The following is a 22810-nucleotide window of genomic DNA, read 5'->3' as shown; positions in this document are numbered from 1 at the left end:
CACTGCAGCAAAGCATCGGCAGCTGCTTTTGTAATCCCTTTGGAATGCAGCGGTCATGGTTCCTAAGTGACTAATGACTTAACCTTGTCACAGGTGTTTTTCCTAACTCAATTCTACCTACCCATCTTTCAAAATATTTTGTTCCTCCTTTTCCCTTGTTTCAGAGCCATGAATTGCAGTGCGGTTTCCTAACTTTACTCTTTGATTTCATTCATCTCCTTAATAATTTTGTTTAATGTTCAGGCATTGCAGTATTGTATCCTCAGGGCAACCATGTTGCACCTTATGATAGAATCATAGAATAGTTTGGGTTGGAAGGGACCTTAAAGATTATCCGATTCCAACCCCCTGCCATGAGCAGGGACATCCCACTGGCTCAGGCTGCCCAAGGCTCATCCAACCTGGCCTGGAACACCTCCAGGGACGGGGCAGCCACAGCTTCCCTGGGCAACCTGGGCCAGTGTCTCACCACTCTCAGGGGGAAGAAACTCCTCCTTATGTCTAGTCTAAATCTGCCCCTCTCCAGTTTATACCCATTGCCCCTAGTCCTATCGCTACAAGCCTTTGTAAACAGTCTCTTCCCAGCCTTAAACTTGTTTTGATGATACCTTTTACTAGAAAGAGAAGATCAGTATAACTTCTACAAAAATGTTACGAGAACCCTTCTGTGAGTCTCTGTCTAAGTACACAAATGTTTAATTAGACACATTAACTTCATGTGCGTGTGAAGTGTTGCAGGGGAAGGGTGTTGCCTTCCTTTTAATTCCCTTTTAATTTACAAGCTTCTCTTATTTCTGCTAGTGCCATTCACTTTAGCATAGTCTGGTTGTTTTCATGTGTACATGGGACGTAAAAAGAAGTCATTAGCGTATATCTACGTTCTAAATCTAAGGCTATGCTTGAGCTTAAGCTTCCCATTTACTTCATCTACAGTGATCATTTTCAGTCAGAGACTGACTTACTGTTGCACGATTATTGTCCGTAAACCAAGTCACTCACTGGACTACACCTCGTTCACTTGTTCCTGGAGCCCAGCTTTTAGCCCAGACCTGTCGTCCCATAAAGGGTTCCAGTTTTGTTACACTTGAATTCTGAAAGATGACTTCTGGACACACGATCTGTAGTGAAGAATTCCTAATACTTCTCAAGTTGAAATACCCTTAGAGATAAGATTATTCTCCTTTTGAGTCTCAAAGAAAACTTCAGCAAGTGCAAAATATCAGCATGAACAAAATATCATGTGTGTAGGACTGGGCAATTATCTCAAGGTGTTTGTCAAAGGGCTCTCAAATTGGACACCACCTAAATTTGTTTTGAACGGTTCCTATGCCTCATTTGGTCACTGTGATTTAGGAAAAATGAAAAGGAAAAATGTTAGGACACACTTTGCAGTGAAAAAAAGACAAAGCTATATGGCATAAATCATGCAACTCATCCTGGCTACTTTCTAGCATTGTGGTTGCAGTAAGGTGAAACATCGCTTTGGAAGTCCACAGTATAAGGCTTTGAATGTGTAAAAATGAATTTATGAATGGTTGTGTAGAGACATCTGGAGTCAGAAAGAATGATTCTCAGAGAAAACCAGTCAAAAGTCAAACAAACATCTGAACAGAAGATGCTCTTTTTAATAACAGGGACAATCACAACAATAAATGAAGAATCGGCTGTTCCTCAGCTTATTTAAAATTACACATTTATTTAAAACACTAGCGATATGACATTGGGAACCCCTTATCACAGGAAATTAGGGGTTTGTTTTGCTAATTTTCTCATTAGTTTCTTATACAGGATTTCATACATTTTGTTCAGTTTTTACACACACAGATCATACATTGTAAATCTTCATGTTAATTGATCACATTCACCCTCTTAAAGGTCTTGATATCTGGAAATTTATCACAGGAGAAATTAACAAGTAGATATTTGGGACCTGTCGCAAGAGGAGTGAGTTTAAACTTTGTCCTGGATTTCTCACCGGCTTTCAGTTGTGGTACGCTAAAAATAGGAAAAAAAAGGGAAAAATATAGGCTGAAAACTGGCTTACGCATGATGCTTGAGTTTCTTCACTAACCATCTCCCATCTTAAGTAAGAGTTCATATCAGTTCAGCGTAGGATGACCATGAAAAGACCACACAGGACTTGGCTCTCTGTTAGGTATTTAAATACTCAAACCCATGCACTAAGATCACTCACAAATGCATTCTGCAGCGACCCTGGTTGGCACCCAAAGCGGGACACGCTGGTATCATGAGATAAAACTTCATGCAGAACAGACAGTGTAAAACACATCATTGAATTTGTAAAAAGGAATAATCTGTAACCTCAAAGAATGTTAATACAAACCCCTGAATTAGAATAGATTTAGTACCGAGCAAACATCAGTGTTTACACAGTAGGAAGTTCTGGATGGAATTTAAAATGTTTTATACCAGTATATCTTGTGATTTTTGGAAACTCGTGTTAATATTCTCCTAAACAGTCGTGCCCTGTCGTATTGTCTTGTCTGAGGATAGAGTTGTGTATGATAGACAAAATGGGGTTGCTCTCTCAGAAAAGCTTATAAATTATGGGATAGTTCCTAGTTGTATTCCTGATTGCTCAAGTCCATGTGGCAATGTTAGGTTGCTGTGTATCTTTTTTTTTGTCTATGCATGTATTCAGTTAAAGAGGACACTCCCATATTCCAAGTATTTTATAGAAATAACTACATTTCCTGCATACGTTGAAGTTTGTGTGCAATTTTCTACCTGTAGAAAGCAGGGCACAGTCTGAAATTTTAACCTTTCTGTTTCAGTTGTGAAATAAGGAAAAAGAGCAACATAAGATACAAGATCGTCATAGCATAAAAATAGGAACCTAGGATCTACAATGGAGGAGCCTATTTTGTTTCAGTCTTGTCATTAACCATTACAGCACCAGGTAGTAGTTTCTTGCCTTTGTTTATTAATCTCATAACAGAATTATTTTGTAGAGTTCTGAAAGCAGAGCCTGCAAATCAGTGTGCTAAAACTATTATTATTATTATTATTATTATTATTATTATTATTATTATTATTATTATTAAAAATCCAAACCAAATTTTATTGTAATATTCACCATTTTCCCTATTCTGTTCCTGCCTGCCTCATGGATTTCTGCGGTATTCAGATTCCAGACCTTAGTAAGATAAATTCAGTCATCTAAGGAGCAGCTGCTGGTCATGGTTTAGTCTGTTCTTTAAAAGCTATCCTCCTTAGTGGTGATTTATTGTGTCTGGAATAGCTGTGCATGAAGCATACTTGCTTTTTACTTTTCAGAGGTACCACCCTTTGAGATCACAACCTGTGTTTAAATGATCAGTGTTTATTTTTGTTTAGGACACTGGTGCATCTGCTTTTAACATTTATGTCTATCTGCTTGATGTAAATGCAAATTGTTTAGGAAGCTTATCACCCAGATTCACACCTGCAGTCCACTTAATAAAACAAAGAAAAATCCTGAATAATAGATGCTATTAATTTGGGTATAGTATGGACAGAAACAGTCGTGTATCCTATTGTTAGCCCCATGATCAGAGCAAGAAGAGTCAACCCATTTGGCCAATAGCAGCATAGGCAGCCTCAGCAAAATCTACTGCATGGGTAGCGATGTATTTTTTGTTGGAACTGTGGAGTGCTGCTGCATAGGCAGGAAAACAAGTTCTTTCCAATTACAACAGCAATTATTTGCCCTCCCAAATTATGAAGCCAAAGCCTAGGTTAGATTAAGAGCTGGTTCAAAGCTGTGTGATTCATTATGACTTGTTACACTGATTGGCCTTCCAAGTTACAGCAAGAAGAAAATGCTGTTTCAACAAACTGTTCAATTCCAAGTCATCTATGCCTCTATTCTTGCTCATGTAACTTTATTAGCAGGAAGAAGGCATTTTTCATACTTACGCTATCTCAAGGATTCCTCTGAGCAGGTCATTGCCTTGTACGTGCAGCACACAGTCCTTCACTTCCACATCAATAGTATTGGTAAATATCACTTCCACATCCACTTCTTTATTTACTTTTGCTTCACCAAGTACCTGTGCAAAGAAAATGCTTGGAAGGTCAGGTTCGCAGTATTCTTCTCTATCTGAGCTCTCTTGGTCACCAGAAGAGGAGATATTATGAGATGCTATGGTGGACAAGGGCAGAATATGAGCAGAACATCTCTTTCAGGGAGGAAGGTGCTTATTAAAGCTCATTTTCCCCTTTCCCTGCTGCTGCAGTTTAAGCAAAGGGGCAGCAATTTACCTGTATGTCGACGGCAGGATTGTCCAGGGTGATGTCTCTTTGCACTAGCACTTGAATCCCACCTTCTACATGACATAAAGCTGTTACCTGGATCATTTTGTCTGTAGTTAGCTGCTGTTGATATTCAGGATACGATATTTTAATGGGAAATTGTTTCTCTGAAAGAACAAAAAAAAAAGAAATTGATAGGCACTTTATATAATCTCACAGGTTCATACCTAGTATTAGTGTTTTCCTTTTATGCTGTGTCTGGCATGAGGAAGGCCTTCAGCCGTCATTGCCAAACTGAATTCATGCAAATCTATCAGTTTGCTATAGCGAGAAAATGATTTCCTCAATGTTATCTCTCCTCCATTCCCTACTACTATATTGCCTGGCTTGTTTTCCTCCCAGTTGCTCTGAAAAATAAGACAGCTAGAGTTTAAGGAGTTCACCAGGACCACTTAGTTTGTTATGGGACGTGCTCTGATAGGGCCTTGTCAATCTCTTTGCTCATGATATACCGAGACGAGCTGAATGATGTCTTTACATTTATTTTAACTTTCCTAGCCCTATCTGCATTTTATTATCATCTGTTTTTACAGTAGTTTCCATGCTGTAATTCAAATTGAGGAGTAATGGATTGGAAGGGATCTCCTCTGTCTCTGAATCCAGGCAATTCTACATTTTTGGCCATTCATACAATAAACATCAATACAGAAGAACTGTCGAGTAGCTGTGCTGCATGCAAACACTGCAAACCTCAGAGTACTTTCCAGCAGTATACAGCAGATGTAAAACACAAGAGAAGATGACAAGTCACCGATGCCGAGTCCCACAAAGTAAGCAAGAAAATGGGGTCAATGTGAATTTCCTAGATTCTCCAGTAGCGACAGATTTGATAACTACAAATCCTAGCAAACTGAGTATATCTCAAAGAGGACAAAAATATCTAATGGTCCTTGCCATCAGATTTGGGGAAGAACTCTCTGCTGACTGTGGATTCAGCCACTGGTTTAACACAGCCTGTGTGAGCACAAGATACCACAGGGTGCCTGCGTGACTCTGGTGCCTTTTTAGGCAGATAAATTCTGTCTTCACTGAGCATCCAATTCATAATGCTCTAGGGGAAGTTAATAGATCCCAACTCCAGAAGTCAAATTATGTAGTAAAGAAATGACACATTATTTCTGCTTCTTATAGTAACTGAAAGCCTACGATTAATACAATATAGTATCAGTTATGAATCAGTGATCTTTCAGTTCACTTTAGAGAGGCAGATATATCTATTACCCCAAGCTTGTAACGGCGACTGGATTTCATCTTTCCAACAATACTCCTATCTAGGTAGAGAATTTCTTCCATAAGGCTATCAAACTCTATCTGAAAAAAAAAAACCCAAACCCAAACAAACCAAAAAACTTAGGTCCTTTACTCCTCAACAGTTCTTCAAGGGAGACTTTCTTTTCTGTGGAGCTTAGCTGTCGATTTCAGCTATTTCTACTCCTCACACTTTAATTCCATGCTAATGTGTTAATGGATCAGGTTTCTTCTTTCTGCTGTTAACCATGTGCTGCTACCATTCAGTAAGGCCCCTCGGAATTGACCAGAGCATTTTTAGTTGGAGTTGATTTCTGTGCTTTTATATTGTCTTCCTCTTTTTTAATGCAAATTTTGTTAAAATGAAACTTCATATTTACTCACCATGTTCTTTTCACTCTTCAGAGACACTTTCCAAAATGTGAATAGTACTAAGGAAGTGATGGTGTGAAACATGCCTTTTTAATGTAAGTGCAATGTAATTTTTTCAGCCTTTTCTGCGTAGAATTTCAAAATTGCAGTTTGTTTGAGTTTTTTCCCCCCTAGCTGACCAGCTTCTAGTGCCCATTTAGTAATAAACCAATTGTACAATTATGATTAAAAGTTGTTTGAAAAATTACCTTCCTTGGGAGACAGAGTGACAGATATGGAGTCCTTCCAGATCTCATAAACTGGTTTTCTGGTGTACACGGTGGTCCAAGCAGTCATGTTTACATGAACAGTCTTAGCATCAGACTGTAAGTTTTCAAGAATCAGAATTAAATTGAGATCTTTGCCAACTTCAAAAGAACCAGCCACCTTGAACTTCCCTGAGATGTCAGGCTTTTGATCGATTTCCTCTTGTGTTGGTGCTGTAGGATCAAATTTATCCTCAAGTCCCAGCTTCTTACGGGCTTTTTTAAAAATATCTCTTTCTTTTTTAGACCCTGTCAGAGAGAACCATGAAAATTATCCTCAACAGTTAACATGCATCTCTTGTTTCCCACAACTGCTAGAGACAAGCCATCAGAACATAATATCTGTACTTTCAAGTGACCAGAGCCTCTGTAGTCCTTAATGTCGCTGCCCCTCTAATACCATTTTTTTGTAACACAAAATCATAAGTCCAAAGTTTCTCACTCTTCCCATTTCTAATCCTTCTTATGACTGTAGCAGTTAGAAATGTAAATTCTTATTTGCTAGTACAGAAAAAGCCTCTAATAGAAGGGAATGGTGATGGCACTGCGTGATCTGGGTTGAATCTGGCTAGCAGCCAAACATCCAGCTTCTCACTTCCCATTCCCACAGGATGGGGAGAAAACAGAAGGAAGACAGGAAGACTCATGGATCAAGATCCTGACAGTTTTACAGAGAAAGCAAAGCAAAAAGAGGAATATGTTCACTACTCCTCATCAGCAGGCAGATGTTCAGCCACTTCCCAGGGAGCAGGGCCTCAACACACATAATGGTTGCTTGGGAATACAAATGCCATAACCATGAATGCCACTCTTCTTCTTTCCTCTGCCTCTTGCTGAGGTTTTATTGCTGAGCACTAAGTCATATGGCATGGAATATACCTTTGGTCAGTTGGGGTCAGCTGTCCTGGCTGGGTCCCCTCCCAGCCTCTCGTCCACCCACAGTCTCGACACTGCGAGTACTGCTCAACAATAGCCACAACGTTGGTCTGTTATCAATGCTTTTAGCAAGGCACCTGTGAAGAATGTTAACTCCATCCCAGCCAGAGCCAATACACAATGTGAGGTGGTTGTTTGGGCTCTATTTTATCCTGCTTTTCACCTTTCTGACGTGTATTTCCGATAGCGATGTTCATTCTTTGCACTTGCAAATTCAGTTTGTGATTCTAACTTTTTTCTGCGCTATCAAAGCTAAAGGTCTGATGATTTTACATGCTGTTTGACCTTTTGAAAGAGTTGCTTCTCTTGGGCCTAAGTGTTGATTTAGCTCAGGTTTCTGTAGTAGGCTTTTCAGCCTGCTTCAGGTAAAGAGGCTGTAGACTTAATTCTCACAAAGCAGAGGCAGACAGTACACATTAGTAATAGGCAGAAAGAATAATGAATGCTCTCCTCAGAGATATTTGAACGTGCCTTATTTAGGTCCCACAAAGCAGCAGTTCAGAAAGGGCAAGGCAGTGTTTTTTACTCTTTACCTTCTTTTCCCTTTTCTGTTAGAACTGAATAAAATTTTGCTCCTACCTTACAGATGTCAAAAATGGCCCACTAAGAGACTTCTATGCTAAAGTTTATCTGCGTTTGGGAATGAAGCACCTATGTAATCAGTGTTTTTATTTACCTTCTTCATATTTGTAATCGTTGGTGACATCTACGCGATCATCTCTACCAACTGCCTTTGTGCTGATGCTTTGGCCAATTTCGGTAGACTTAGAGAATATTAATGTTTTCTTTCTGGTTGCAGGGTCATAATTCCAGTACATACAGTCTGCATTCACTTCTGCAAATACGAATGGGCAGTCATAGTCCAGATCTACATCTCCTTCTTTGATGGCATGCCGTGAGGCAGGACCACACTGATAAATTCCTGTGGCATCAAGAAAAAGATAATTTAGACCTAATTAACTCTTTCGAAGTAAGCAGATTACTAGACAGATATTTAGCGATGACTCCTGAATTGCCCAGTGCTGTTGTCCCATTTGAGCCCTTTCATCCACATAAAACCTCATACCAGGCCAGTCATCTATGTCTGCTGTGTTTATTCTGAAGATACACTTGATTTATTTTATAGTATCCGTTGATTTTCAATAGCCCGGGATACCTAGAGAGGAAATACATGAATTGCGAAGGACTGTTCCTAGAAGTCTAGTTTGTTTCCTTGCATTCACAGCTGATATGAGGCTTTTCTAATGCAATAGATAAAGTATTTTCTCTTCTGCTACTCCATTTCTGAGCAGGATGAGAAATTACTTTTACAATGGTTTTACTTTTTTTCCTTGTCTCTGAAGGTAGACTGACTTTGTGGTTTTTCATCAGTATTCCTGGATTAAAACCTGCGTACCTTCGCTTTCTTCTTGGGGAGTTGCATCCAGAACTTGCCATCCACTGTATGAAGGGCCCAAGTCACTGCGGGAAAACCAGCTTTCATTCCAGACGTGGAAATTCCTACATGCAAGAATGAACAAAGTAAGCCACTAGTATGTATTTCTAAATTCCTCTTCTTATCCATTAATCAGCAATCTTAGTTTAATGTATTAAAGGGCTTAATTTGCATAGGTTCTTACCTGGACCTGACCATCTCCACTCTGATCCTGAATATATCAACTAGATAGGAGCTGAGGATTGCATTGTGGAACAGACAGAAATATTCAAGGGCAGAAAGCAAGTTTGTAAAATTATACAAAATGTCTTGAGCCTGTTTTTCTCCAAAAGTTGTGAGCATATGCACCTCCTTAGCTTTAGCTATTTTCCTTGCAACATGATACTACAGTTACACTTGTCACTTATATTTAGAATGGTTCCAGAACAAGAAGGGGAGTAAACAAGGCAAAAAGTGAGGGACTGTGCCTGTTCTTTGCTGGATGCAAGCTTGTTTGAATTGCATTTGATGCTTAATAATGTCGTTTTCCCTGCATATGATGTGACTGCAGGGGAAAAAAAAAAAAAAAAAAAAAGGAAGCTGGTTCTGTTGAACCTCTATGGCTTAACATGAACTGTTTTTGAAGTATAGTTCTAATCGAAGTCAAGTCCCACTGTGTGATACTTCCAGTATAATATGACCAATTTTCAGTCATCTGTGGCATTGTAGCTGTAAATTTGCCTCCCTGGCTTCAATTTGCTGTTGTAACTCATGTCTGCTTAACCGAGAAAGGGTAAAAACACTGCATTTTTTAGTATTATTCTGTAGTATTTTTTATTGCATGTAGTTGTTTTTAAGGAGACTTTTAAGAAGGTAATAAAGCATTTGTCATTAGAATCTGTACTCTGCACCCGAAGACTTGATAGGCATTGATAGATCCTACTGTTAAGTATCGTAGAGCCTTACCATATACTGTCAGCTGCCCTGTCCAAATGATTTCCATCTGCATCGTAAAACTCATCCACACGCAGATTTCCATCTGCATCGTGGGCAGAGCTGAAGTTTGTAATTGTACGAGTAGGAATCCCCAGACATCTAAGCACTAAGGAGTCAATAGAAAACCATAGTCAGAAAGTTGTATTTCTGGAATATGAAGCTTCATATGACATACTAGTGTCTTGAAAGACTTTCACATAGGAAGTATTATTAGTGCTTCCTTTAACAGAATCTGTGCAGTGTTAGTTACATACATGACATAAAACATACCTGTAGTCAATACCGCTGCAAAAACCCAACATTGTCCATATTTAACAGGTTTGAATCCTGATTTCTTCCAGCCTTGCAGAATTTCAACACTACCAGTCCAGCTGCTTGGACTTTTCCCACCGTCGTAATTTCCACTCCAGTTTCCTAGCAGCACCCCATGGTCATCATTGGCATTGACCTGGAAAAACATTCACTGAATTTATGATGAGATAAATTAAGAGTTTACTACAGTAGGGGCAGAGGAGCAGGCAGGAGAAAAGCCTTGAATGACAGTTTAGTGGACAAAACTCACTGCTTCATGCAGCTGGCCTTCAGGAAGAAGCCTTAGCTTTTCAGGGAAATAAAATATGTGTCCTCTCAAGAAACGGAGAACATTTAAGCAGTGTTACTCCCACCCAGGTACCGTAGCACCAGGCAAGAATGCACCTAACAGTTTTCAGTGCACCTTCCTGACATGAGATGGCAACTTTACCACTGTATGATTAAATGGCGTAGTCAAAGCACATCATGCAGCTAAACTTTCAGAATGTGCCTGGATCATCAGCAATTTTACATTAAATTACGGGAAGTGGCTGACACAACAAATGGGGCATTATCACCTTGAAAATCTTTGGTGTGAACAGAAACCTCATGAAGTTCAGGAAGAAAAGGTGTAGATTGCAGAACTTGGGGCAGAAACCCCCCTGCTTTGGTACAGGCTGGGAAGCAGCTGGCTGAGTGGCAGCCCAACCAAAAGGGACCTGGGAGGTACAGGAGATGCCAGATTGAATTTGAGCCAACAGCATTCTGTCATCATAAAGTGAAAGCCCACACTAGGCTACGCAGGGAAAAGTATGACCAGGAGACTGAGGGAAGCTGTTAAACCTCTTCAATTATCCCTAGCAAGGCTGTGCCAGGATTTCTGTCTCTGGTTTCGGATCCTTCAGTTCAAGGGGATGTTGGGGCACTGGAGAGGGCCCAGGAGAGTGGGCTGCCATGATGGTCAGGGGCCTGGAACACACAGTCTACAAGGAGAAGGTGAGAGCACTGGGCTAGTCCAGTGTGATTAAGAAAGGGATAAGGGGAAAGTAGTAGCAGCTTACAAGTGCTTGAATGGAACACACTAAGTTGTCAGAGACCCACTTTTCTCTGTTCTGGGAGGTTATATAATGAGAGGCAAGAGCAGAAGGTTTTTAGCTTGAGAAAATCATATTTGACATAAGAGAAAAACTGCACACTAAGAGGGTCATGTGGCCCCAGACTGATCACCCACAGAGGCCATGAAAGCTCCATCCTTGGAGATTGTCAGCCTGACAAATCCATGGCTGAGCTGATATGGTACTGCTGTAGTTTCACTTTGAATGGAAGGTTAGACTTCCAAGGGATTAGTCGCTCAACATACCACCCCACGTCTTACACTTTTTGTTTGACGACTGGATAGCAAAGTGATAAGTGTCAGAAACACTACTGATGAGATGAAGAGACTTGGCTCACGTGGCCACTGAGGTGTTTCTCTGGCCCACATTTCTGGTGCCTACAAACAGCGGCCTAAAATTTTCTGAGAAGTGTCTTCATGCTTACTTTCACCCACTACTTTAAAAGAATAGTCTGGACTTTTTAAACAAGTTGCTTACCATTGCACTGAGAACGCGGCCCACATATTTGGGGTCATTTCGGTGAGACACATCTGTGACAGGATCTTGACGATAGTTTAAGCTTCGATCCAGCATGGAAAGGCAAATATTGAGAATATCTTCTTGAAACTATGTTATAGAAATAAGTTAGTATTTTGGAAACACAGATTACTCAGGATAAGCAGAGCCATACAAGTGTTTGGGGGGGGTGGTTAATCACTGAATTAAGTGCTGCAGCTCAGCCAGGAATCACCATATAAAAAATGCGGCTTCAGCAAACTGCAAAGGTTAGAACTTAAAGAGCTTTTCCAAACTTGGAATTGGTGAACTTAAGGCCAGGACTTTCCCTCTCAGCATTGCTCCCCAGCAGACACTAAGGTTTCTGCTAGCTGCACTTTAGAGCCCTAGGTGATATCAATGACCAGTCAATTACAAATCCGCATATTAATCAGTATAACAGGGTTTGGCATGAGTTCTGATTTCAGTACCAAACTCCTGCTCTTCAGAGGTGCATGACTGCAATGAACTAGAAAAAGCAGACAAGCCCTAGTCATTCATTTCTTGTGAAAACCAGAGCACGAAACACTGGCATTTACCTGGCCAAAGTTCCATCCAAAGCTGTTGATGTGATTTTTATTGCCTGCAAAAATGATGCCAAACTCTTCTAGCACATATTCCTCACACTCGGCCTTGTTAGACAAGAACACATCGTCACCTGAAAAGCCAAAACAGATATGTGCAACCACAGCAGACAGAATGAAACAAAACCTCGTGAGCCCCCGTCTCCATCAATAAGGGTGCTGGCAGATAATCCACCCTTTGCTGTTCTTGTTGTTATAAACAGATCATGAAACTCAGGATTTCCTGTCATTAGAGAAAGGGGGGGGGGGTGTCTGAGTGAAGGCAGAGTTATGACACTGTCCGCTCTGGGAGATGATGGCAGCTGGTAGACATATATGTCTCTTTTTCTTGATTTTACAGAGACCAGAGACACTCTTCTAAACTTGTGCAGAAGTAGGGAAGCACTGGCAAAAGAAGAACCTACATCTTTTAGGGCAAGGAGCTATCCAGTAAGTACATGATACAGAGCTGATTTCATGTACCAGAAGGTCCTAAGAACCTATTAAACCCTTTTATTTTCTCACTAATAAATTATGTGGTGAATGTTCAGCCTTTGTATTAAAGTAGCATAGATCAAATGAACTACCAGCAACTCTGTTCTTTCAGGGGAAAGTTGACATGTTCATACCTGAAGACCAAGGGTTAAAAAGCAAAACAAAAGTGCCAAGGCTTGCTGGAGAGGAGCTGCCACGGGCAGTACTTCGAACACTCAGCTTGTACCGTCCAATGATAGCATTAGGTGGGCTGGAAATGGAGATGCTCACAGAGTTGGAAGTGGTCGACTGTAGAACTGCACTCCAGCTCTCCTTGCTCACTGTGCTGGAGATACCAAATGTGACCTCGGTCTTAGCCGGCTTTGAGGGTTTTGGACCTTGTAAGGAAAATAAATAACATTTTTATTCTCAGCTTGCTGAAATAGAGATTTAGTTGTCAACAAACTCAGCAGAGATCTAACCCTCCCCTTAGATGAATTTGTGCTATATGTTGGAAACCGAAGGAAGCTATCGCTGCTAGCTGGGATGGGAGTAATACAACAAACACCTCCAACAGTTCCGTGGCTTCGTGAACCAGCGTGTTGCCACCAAGTTATTATTTTGCTGCCCTATAGTGTGTATCAGGCCAAAAGAATGTCATGAGGCAGCATTGCTCTTTCTGTGAAAGAAGTCGGGAGCCATACCTGTTTCTGCGGTGAATGTTAAGTTTTGCTCAGCCTCTTCTATTCCATTGAAGGTGACAGTGAAGGGCTGTCCTCGCCTCACAGTCAACTCTTTGCTAGAAAATTTGCTTGTGTGGTGATCTCTTGCATTTTCTTTCAGGTGCCAGTTGATACCTGGCTGCGTTGCAGCTATGAAAAAGTGAGAAGAGCAAGAAAATTTGAGGGTACAGAAGCACAGACACTCCCGAGAATTGCACGTTACTTTCTTCAGGTAACTAGTACCCCTGTGAGGATTCCACCAAAAATAGAAATAATTTATTTGTTAGCATTTTTCCTTTTTTTTTTTTTTTTTTTTGGAGAGAGGTTCCACCTTGCATAGACTGTTAGAGATTATCTGCATAATTAAATATAGAAGGAGTAGTGTATCCAGTTCTAAAATAAAATCAGAAAGGCATCTAAGAGGCCAAGAATAAGCATCTGAGATTGGTTTGGCTCTGACATCACAGCTTAGGGAGGGTTCTCTAGTGGAAGATAGCTCGATGGTTTAAGTGAAGCACAGAAATACAGACGAAAAAGAAGTGTTTTTTTTCCTAAGGGTACTGTATGCTTTTAAAAAATACTTTTATTATTCTCTACTGTGCCCCACCCCCTAAAGAGAGAGAAGAGGAAAGAGTATGGTCCTTAGTAGTGGAATACAACTACCCTGTGCCATTATTGAGTAAAAAATCATTATCCCATGCTCAACCAGATTTATTAGTGTAAAGATTTTTTTGACAGCATAATCTTAAGTTTATCAAATTTAGGCAAGCCTTGAAATAACTACATTAGTAGTCTTAGCAATGTAATCACAGTTCAAATTAAGGGAACGTATTTTTTAAACAGTATCCAGGCAAGCAGCATGTACTTTGATTTTTCAGAAAAGCACCTATTTAAAATTCTTCAGAAACTAAGCAATCAAGCACATCTGTGGTAGAAGAAGCTGAGGTTTATCTTTAAAAGGTAGTAGTTATCTGGCAGGGTTGTAAAAATAACATGGGACCATTTATAATAATTACTAAACTGGTCAATTTGCATTTGTATAAATCATAGAATTATGGAATGGTTTGGATTGGAAGGGACCTTAAAACTCATCCAGTTCCAAGCCTCTTACCACGGGCAGGAACACCTCCCGTGGATCAGGTTACTCAAAGCCCCATCCAACCTGGCCTTGAACACCTCCAGGGATGGGGCAGCCTGGGCCAGGCCCTCCCCATCATTACAGGAAAACATTTCTTCCTCAGATCTCATCTCAATCTCCCCTCTTTCAGCTGAAAACCATTCCCAATCATCCAATCCCTGCACTCCCTGATAAAGAGCCCCTCCCCGGCTTTCCTGGAGGGCCCTTTTTAGTATTGGGAGGTTGCTATACAGTCTCCCTGCAGCCTTCTCTTCTCCAAGCTGAATGACCCCAACTCTCCCAGCCTATCCTCATGTGGGAGGTGCTCCAGCCCTTGGATCATCTTGGTGGCTTCCTCTAGATTTGCTCCGATAGATCCATGTCCTTCCTGCGCTGAGGACTCCAGAACTGAATGCAGGATTTCAGGTGGGGTCTCACAAGAGCAGAGCAGAGGGGTAGAATCCCTTCCCTTGCCCTGCTGGCCATGCTACTTTTGCTGCAGCCCAGGATACAGTTTGTTTTCTGGGCTGCAAGCACCCATTGCCAGTTCATGTCCAGCTTCTTATCCACCAGCACCCCAAAATTCTTCTCCTCAAGGCTGCTCTCAATCCATTCTCTGCATTTAAGCAAAAAGAAACCAATGCAACAAACAAACCACCAAAAAAAAATCCCCTGAATACTTGTATCCTTTCTGCCTTAACTTCTTGTTTCAGCCTTCTTTGTGCGTTGTAGTCTCCCCCAGCCTTTACAATAATGCCTTCTTTAAGTTCTGCGTTACTTCTTTTTGTTACGTCAGATTTGTCAGTCTCTCATTTGCACTTTTCAAATAGCTGCATACTTTCCTTTTCTTCGTATTTGCAAAACACAGCATTTTTGCATCAGAAAATATTCTTGTTCTCCTAAATCTTGTTCTGATAAGCTTGCTTTTCCCACATGCACAATAGGTGAAAAAATACAATTCCTGTGAAAATCCTCTAACTCTTGATGGAAGAATTTTCTCTTCCTTTTTGTTTCATGGATCAAAACTCCTTAGAGAAGTAGTGATCTTTCAGTGTCCATTTCAGAACTGAATAGGATGTATGGAGATAAGAAAATGGCAAACAGAGCCCCACAGAAGGGGCTTCTCCCTTGCTCACCTTGGCCCATATCTGATCAATACGTCCTGTATAAGCAGCTCCTGGAGCTTTCCTCTGAATGGCCTCTTCTGCTTCTGTTGGCTCAAAGAATGGTTGGTGCTTTTCACTTCTTTAAAAGTCTAGGTATAAAGTTGCCTGTTTGCAATATTTCCTGTGGGGTGGAGCTGGAATAGCCGCCTTTGCTCCCCAGCCTTTATCTGGCCAAGGGTGCCTGAGGGTTCACTTTTCATTCATTTTTCACTCTCAATCCCCACATCCCGATCTCATTTCCTTGCAACTTAACATCTGAAGCTTTGACAGTATTTGTCCCTAATGGTCTGGCCACTTTTGAAGGGTTTCTTAATATATTGAAGTTTATAGGAATTTTAGTATTTAGATGCTTTCCTTTCTTTTACAATGACAAAATTATAGGAATTGCATGGCTCCTTGCACCACACTTTTTAATTTGGAATACTCACTGTAAATATTGCTCATTGACTTTTTTCTTTAAATTATTTCACTGTTTTCCTGGAGTTTTTTTTTTTTTTTTTTTTTTTTCCCCACTGTATTGTAGTGATTGCAAACAAAAATGAGCCAACTATTGCTTCTGCCACAGATTTAATCAGACCAAATTTAAAGAACCAATTTTTCATTTACCACATAACACTATTTAACAATGTCAAATAGACGAGCACTCCACGACACGCTGCAGAGGTGATAAGTATATTTGTGACTTGTGATAATTAAGTATCATTGCTTTCAGCTCGTACGCTAGTTGCTGATAGGATAGCTGTGAACATGCAGCTGGCAATGCCAATTTGTGCACAAAAATTGTTCACTTAGTTTCAAGGAGAGTGATTTTTTTTCTTTTTAGCTTATGCTTTGCAGGTGGCTCCACCTTCTGTTAAGAAAGAGTCTAATTATGGTACTTCTATGAAATGACCTGTAAAATGCGATGTACTCAATACACAGTTTTAAATGTGCCTCTGAGTGATACCCGTTATGCTGACTGGCCACAGCTATACGCCTCCCCAAATGCAGAAGTTTAATTGGATAGAATCAGTTTTCAGCAGCTCAAATTGTTCTGTTTTCAGTATTGGATCATGATTGGAAATTCTAGGATTGGAACTTGCTCAATTTCATATATGGTTTTTAACTGGGTATAATTCAGACTGCTGCTATGAATATCTGTTCATTGATAATATTTAATTTTAAGAGGGATTATAGTTTTATCGTGTGCATAGCCCGACTGTGACTTTAAAATTATAAGACTTTAATTCTTATATTTAAATTTTCTTAGAATTTTATTTTAAAATGTTAAGTCCAAACTTTAGAGGTTTCAGATGTTAAGCTATGCTCTCCTACTCATGTGTTTAAATTCTCTTAAATGACACAGTGACACTTTTCAGAATAAATTTGCTTTACTATTTCAGCCCTACCCTTGGATATGTAGTCAAGGGTTCCTCTTGGATAGAAGGACTAGTTACTGTTGCAATGAAAATAAAAGTCAGTGATTATTTACCAAATAATCTACCAAATAGCTGCCAATGTTTATTTGGACACGTATGTCACCTTTTTTAACTGTGTGTGACAGCAATGGTGTGCTGGATACCATTGTCCTGTAGGTCAATGGCATAATTGGTTTTGGTATTTGATGATATTATAACATGAACAGCATGTTCCAAAAAAAAAAAAACCAGACAATTTATTCTGGAAGACAGCATAGCAAGGAGAACAAGTTGCAGCTGTTGCATCAGCTTCCCTTGTTTATTCCCAGCTCTGGCTAAGCTGCCCCGCAGGCCTCTGGTGTGCTTTGTTTGTGAACAGATTAATGATATATACTATACCTTTGGATTAAAGATGATGGGCAAAGCTTGAGAATGAGGGTTGAATTAATGAGAAATATTAACAGTAGCCAGAATGCTAGTCAAGCAGAATGCACCTGAGCCAGGCATTCGCCTGTAAGCCAAGTACTAATTGCAGAGCTTGTATGGTGGCTGTAAATGTAAGGATTGCACAGGTGGGTGCTGGAAACTCTGATGAGTAGCAAGAAAATATTCTTTTGGACCTCAGAAAATGAAAACTCTAAGCCATCTTAGTATTTTGTTTCATGTACCCAGAATAAGTTTTATCAGAATCATCCTTTGCAAACTTGTTCAGCTATATAAGCCATGACATCCTTTTCCACTGACAGGCAGATTTCTTCCCTCACTCCAGTAGCTGTGTTAAAGATATGAATATTTAGGAGGAAGTGCTCAGCACTGAACACTGAAGGATATCTTTTCTAATAGACTAATTCCACTCAATATTGCTTTCTCTCCTTCTTTACATTGTCCTCTTCCCCACCAACTCTGTGTTAATTTGCAGTAACACGTGAATTCTATTAAATGTCACCTGTTATTAATTGTGTCTTTGTTTCAGGATGGGAAATCAGTCCCTAGAGTAGCTTGTCTGCACCTTTCTTCTTTCTAAGCTCAGTTCTTCCTTGCGTAGCCTTAAAGCACTGTGCTACAACCATGTGGCCATGATTCAGAATCACAGAATTGTCCAGGCTGAAAAAGAACTTTAAGATCGAGTCCAGCCCTTAACCCAGCACTGCCAACTGCACCACTAAACCATGTCCTTAAGCACCACATCTCCACATCTTTTAAATCCCCCCCAGGGATGGTGACTCAATCCCTTCCCTGGGCAGCCTCTTCCAGTGCATGACAACACTTTTGGTGAAGTAATATTTCCCAATATCCTGCCTAAACCTTCCCTGACGCAACTTGAGGCCAATTCCTCTTATCATTGCTTGTTACTTCAGAGATGAGACCAACACCTGTCTGGCTCCAGCCTCCTTTCAGGCAGTTGTAGGGAGAGATAAGGTCTCCCCTCGGCCTCCTCCAGACTAAGCAACCCCAGTTCGCTCAGTCGTTCCCATAAACCCTGTGCTCCAGACCCTTCACCAGCCTTGTTGCCCTAACGGGGCAATATTAACTCACTGGGGACTGCCTCAGTACGCTGAGAAGCCAAGACTGTTCTGTCTCCCCTCTCATTCCTTTGTGGGATAATTAAGCAAGGAATTTCATCAGCAAAACCCGCTCCTGCTATCCTCGATACAGGAAGTCAAGTGGTTTTCTACAGCTATGCTGTATTTGTGAATAACACTAGGGAGAGACCTGGGTCCCTAGAACAGTGGTAAAGGCTGACTTGCAACAGAACTCTTCAGGACTGGAACCCCCGATGTAGATTGATCAAGTCCATATGGAAAAGCATTTGGATGAGATCTTTTCTGGGCCCTATGTATTGTTCAAGACATACTTCTTATTTTGTCTTCCCCTTCCATTCACAATGCCCCAAGTAGCCATCCTGAAGTTCTCCAGCAGCCAGACTTAGGCGGCAGCCAAGCTTGGCACAGTCACCTCCTATATTGTCTGTGTAAAGTAGGCTACCCTGTTAGCTGGGCTCAGATCTTCCCTTGCAATCTTGGCTCGTTACAGATGAGATGGTTTGTCCCAGGAGGCAGACTTCAAAAACTAGCATGGGACCAGGACGCAGGAATGAGCCAAACTTGACAGCCCGCAGATTGGAATGAACCTAGGTTAGGCTCCCCAGACAGCTCCCACATGGCCACACACAACCTGTTATTTATAGCCTATTATATTTAAATGTATATTCCTGCTTGTCCCACTTATGCACACATCTCTTCCCTTGGAATGGAGTAAAGAAATTATTCAGAAGTTTTAACTTCCAGCTACTGCTGCACACTCATCAGCAAAGAATACCTGTTTGCAGGTTCCCATCACTACGCAGCTGTGCTTATTTTAGCTAAGAATCCAACGCGTTGTCCCATTCTATGGGCAAACAAGCTTAAAACTAATGCACGAACAAGATGCTTGCAGGTGTGATGTACCCCTTAGTTGTAACAACACTGAAGCTTAAATGCAACAGGCAGAAGCTGAGACGATTATTTGGAGTGTGAGACTGAAACAAATTGCTGACTCCTTAGTAGCAGTAATGTGCTGCAGACTCTCAAAATCCTTAAAAAAAAATTTACACTATCAAAACGTTATCAAACTTCTTAGATGCTATTCCCTTTTCTTTATGCACCACCTTCTGGATACTGTTAGAGTAGATTCATTAGCGCTTGGCCCACAGATGCATGAAAAAATTACAGGGAAAAACATGTATTTTCAGGATGTATGTGTCGTGGAGGTAGGAGGAGAGGATGAGAGAGGGAGTGAGAACAGTTATGTGCACACGCACCTGCACACAGACCCTCACAGGGTTTCAGATTAAAATTGTGCATAGCACTGGGAGGAGCATCCCCAGGCACTTTTGACATCTCCAACTGAACTCGGGCTTGGATATTTCTTGTGCCTTGGATATTTCACAAGCAAGTTTTGACCATTATCAGCAAATACCAGTTTGTTCGTTAAATGCTGCTGTTGCTTCTGCATTTTGCGTGATGAGAAAATTGTGGTTTAGAAGGATACACTAGTGTGTGACACTTAAAAGAGGAAGCTTTTAGGGATCACCTTGCTAAAATGTCTTGGCTAAGTTATTGGCAAATTCTTGCTTAAGAGGAAGTGTTATGATGCAGAAACAATCGGTTTGTGTTTTTCCCCCCATTGCTGTAGATGAAGGTTTTTACTGTTCAATTTACCTTACAATTCTTTTGTAAAAAAGAAAGATTTTCCTACTCAGTCCAGTATTTCATTTTGACCTATCAAATTGGGGTTTGCCACTTATTTAAGCCCTGTTCTGCAGAGATTTATGAGGGAATCGATAGTCTTATGCCCATTGCATGCACTTGATTCCCTCCCAGCCTGTGTTCAGCTCTTAAACAGGTAAACACTAAGATAGCATTTCACTTAGCAGATGCATTGAGACAGTCATTAATACAGGTCAATAACATGAATTATTTCAAATAACAGAATATGGACGAGCATTTAACATCCTAAGAGTTTGTGCAATCAGTTCTCCTAAAACTGTGGAACGGGGTAACCGTCCCTCTTTCAACTTCCTTGAGGGGAAAACAAGGCCTGTCATTTCTGCACTCAAGCCTCTGCTCTGTGGATGGTTGTTTTTACTAAGTTTCCTGAGATTTTCAAGCCTGTGCCACGTAAAGCCAGCACAGCATGAGCCCTGTGCCAAAAAGAGGCAAAGTGGCAGCGTCTGCGCTCAGGCCTCGTTATGCATTTCTACAAAGGTCTCAGCAGGTCATGCCTCAGAGAACGCAGCCGAACTTGCTAAAGTGTATTGATTCAATATCTTTCCTCCTAAGCTGAGGCTTCACTGCTGAACATCTGCTTGCTTTGTCTGTATTTTAAAGTGCTTTCGCCTTTCACACTGATTTTAATAGTTAAAAAGGCATTGCAGTTTTCTGACTCTGAATCTGCAGGAAGGAATCTAGCCCATAGGTTGTTCTTGGCACAAATATTCCCATTAATCCAAGATTCATTCATAACTGAACTACTCTCTGATTCGTTAAGTTTCATGCTAAAAGATAGTTTGCAGTTTGCCATGACGTCTGCTCTGTTTGCAGTTTATAGTATTTAACTCCAGAATGGTAATGGATGGATGATCTTCTTTTCCTCATTTGTGTCTTTTGGAAAATTTAGGAAAGAAAAATGCTGAAACAACTTATTCATAGTCTCAACACGTAGTGTACTCCAGCAAATCAGAGCCCTTTACAGAATAGAATCCCGCAGAAAAAGCAAACATAAGGTACATTTTTAGTTGCCCGTTCCTTATGCACAAAGAGACTTTTTTTTTTTCCTACTTACCAGCCATGCTTCCTTGCTTCCCTGTGCCTTGGACTTTGTGTTTCTGTGAGCAACTGTAGGCTTATATGATAAGGCTTCAAGTTCTGGTTGTGTGGCAGCATTTATAAAGAAAACTTTAGGCCTCTCCTTATGTTCAGACCAATTATAATTCACATCAGGTGGGTGAGGCAGGTAAGTCATTCCAGTGGGCATGTAAACTTCCTAGTGACCATTTATTAGCTCATGGGTTTTAATGCATTGCTCTTGTGCAATTCAGGCTACTTATCCAGAGGGTTGACTGAGATGCTTAGAAAAGTAGAGCATTTAATTGCATACCTGGAATCCAGAATTTCACATATAATGATGCGTCACTCAGGAAGGGTTACTTTTTGAGTCAGTATGAATTAATCTCTTTTCCCAGTATGATCCACAGATGTGTATTCATTCAATAAAGTATAAGTAATAAAATTCATAAGGTTCCCTCCCTATGAGTGTGCTTGTAAGTCTGGAAAAAAAAACCTGAAACTTTTCATGTACCTCACCAATCCTTTTTTGGGATCACCGCAGTAATGCCTTTGTGTCAGCCCCTCCTTAGAGCCTTTGTGAATATACTAATGGTATTAATGCTCTAAATGTAATGTAAGCTGCTATTAACTTGACAAAGTACTGAATGCTGCATAGCTCTGAGGAGTAGATCTCAAGTGCTAACTCCCTCCACAAAATGAAACTTTATCTTCATAAAATAAAACGCTCATTTTGTAGCAGGTATAAATTACGACTATTATTTGTGCTTCTATGCTGCTTACTCATCTAGTTTCTGACAAAAAAAGCAAAACAATAAACATTAAAATACTTTGATCTATACATGTAGAGCATTTTATAAATTAATTTGTTGGCAGAGCTTCACAATATTTCTTTTTTTCAGGCTAATTCTTCATTTTTCTTACCAGCCCTGTAGTAATTTTATCATGGATCTCTCTCTCTCTCTGTCCCTCCTTATACAGAACCTTCCATTTCCTTACACTTACACAGATTCAAATAAGGTTTTCAGTCTCATTTTATTACTTCATCTTGCTTAGCTACAATGAGGTGAAAAGACTGCAGCAATCTCAGGAATGTTAGTGCTTACCTTGAAGAACTTGAAGGGTAGAAATTTCGTAAGATCAGAAATAGGCAAGCACAATATCTGTGTAGAAAATGGGGTAAGAGGCATGAGAAAGAGCTGAGACATCATAGCTGACATCAACTAGTTTGATGTCAATTCCTGGAAAATACCGAAGTAGCTAAATGAATGAATACATGTGTGGATCATACTGGGAAAAGAGATTAATTCATACTGACTCAAGTTCCTTCTATCATCTAGACGATGGTTAACAGCTGGCATAGAGCTGTGAAGAAGTCAGTCAAGCCCATCTAATTTTTTTTTAACTTGACAGATCAATGCACCAGAGGAGAGGTGAGAAGTAACAGCTATTGTATGTACTGACTTTGGTTTGCAACAAGATCCCACACAATATTTTCATATGCACACTTTGGAAACACTG

The 22810-nt window shown here is 40.4% G+C and overlaps 1 protein-coding gene across 2 annotated transcripts; it reads right to left on the bottom strand.

Moving 5' to 3' along the window:
• Positions 1–1614: 1614 nt before the first annotated feature.
• On the bottom strand, positions 1615–22410 carry LOC104057053 (protein-glutamine gamma-glutamyltransferase E). 2 transcript variants are annotated; one of them, XM_009558376.2, is made up of 13 exons: positions 15538–15648; positions 13267–13434; positions 12718–12960; positions 12065–12183; positions 11469–11597; positions 9856–10033; positions 9556–9691; positions 8572–8675; positions 7852–8097; positions 6183–6488; positions 4264–4421; positions 3919–4052; positions 1615–1995 (listed from the first exon to the last, which is right to left on the bottom strand). In XM_009558376.2, exons 1-13 carry the CDS (start codon positions 15545–15547, stop codon positions 1848–1850), a joined length of 2079 nt encoding a protein of 692 aa, XP_009556671.2. In that variant the 5' UTR covers positions 15548–15648; the 3' UTR covers positions 1615–1847. The 2 variants fall into 2 exon arrangements, with proteins under 2 accessions (XP_009556671.2, XP_053937124.1); XM_054081149.1 differs by lacking the exon at positions 15538–15648 and adding an exon at positions 21288–22410 and having other exon boundaries at positions 1616–1995.
• Positions 22411–22810: the final 400 nt, after the last annotated feature.

The sequence above is a fragment of the Cuculus canorus genome, chromosome 16 (genome assembly GCF_017976375.1).
Source record: "Cuculus canorus isolate bCucCan1 chromosome 16, bCucCan1.pri, whole genome shotgun sequence".
In the NCBI taxonomy this organism is placed as follows: Eukaryota; Metazoa; Chordata; class Aves; order Cuculiformes; family Cuculidae; genus Cuculus; species Cuculus canorus.
The sequence above is the reverse complement of the archived record's forward strand: the minus strand, read 5'-3'. Positions and strand labels throughout refer to the sequence as shown.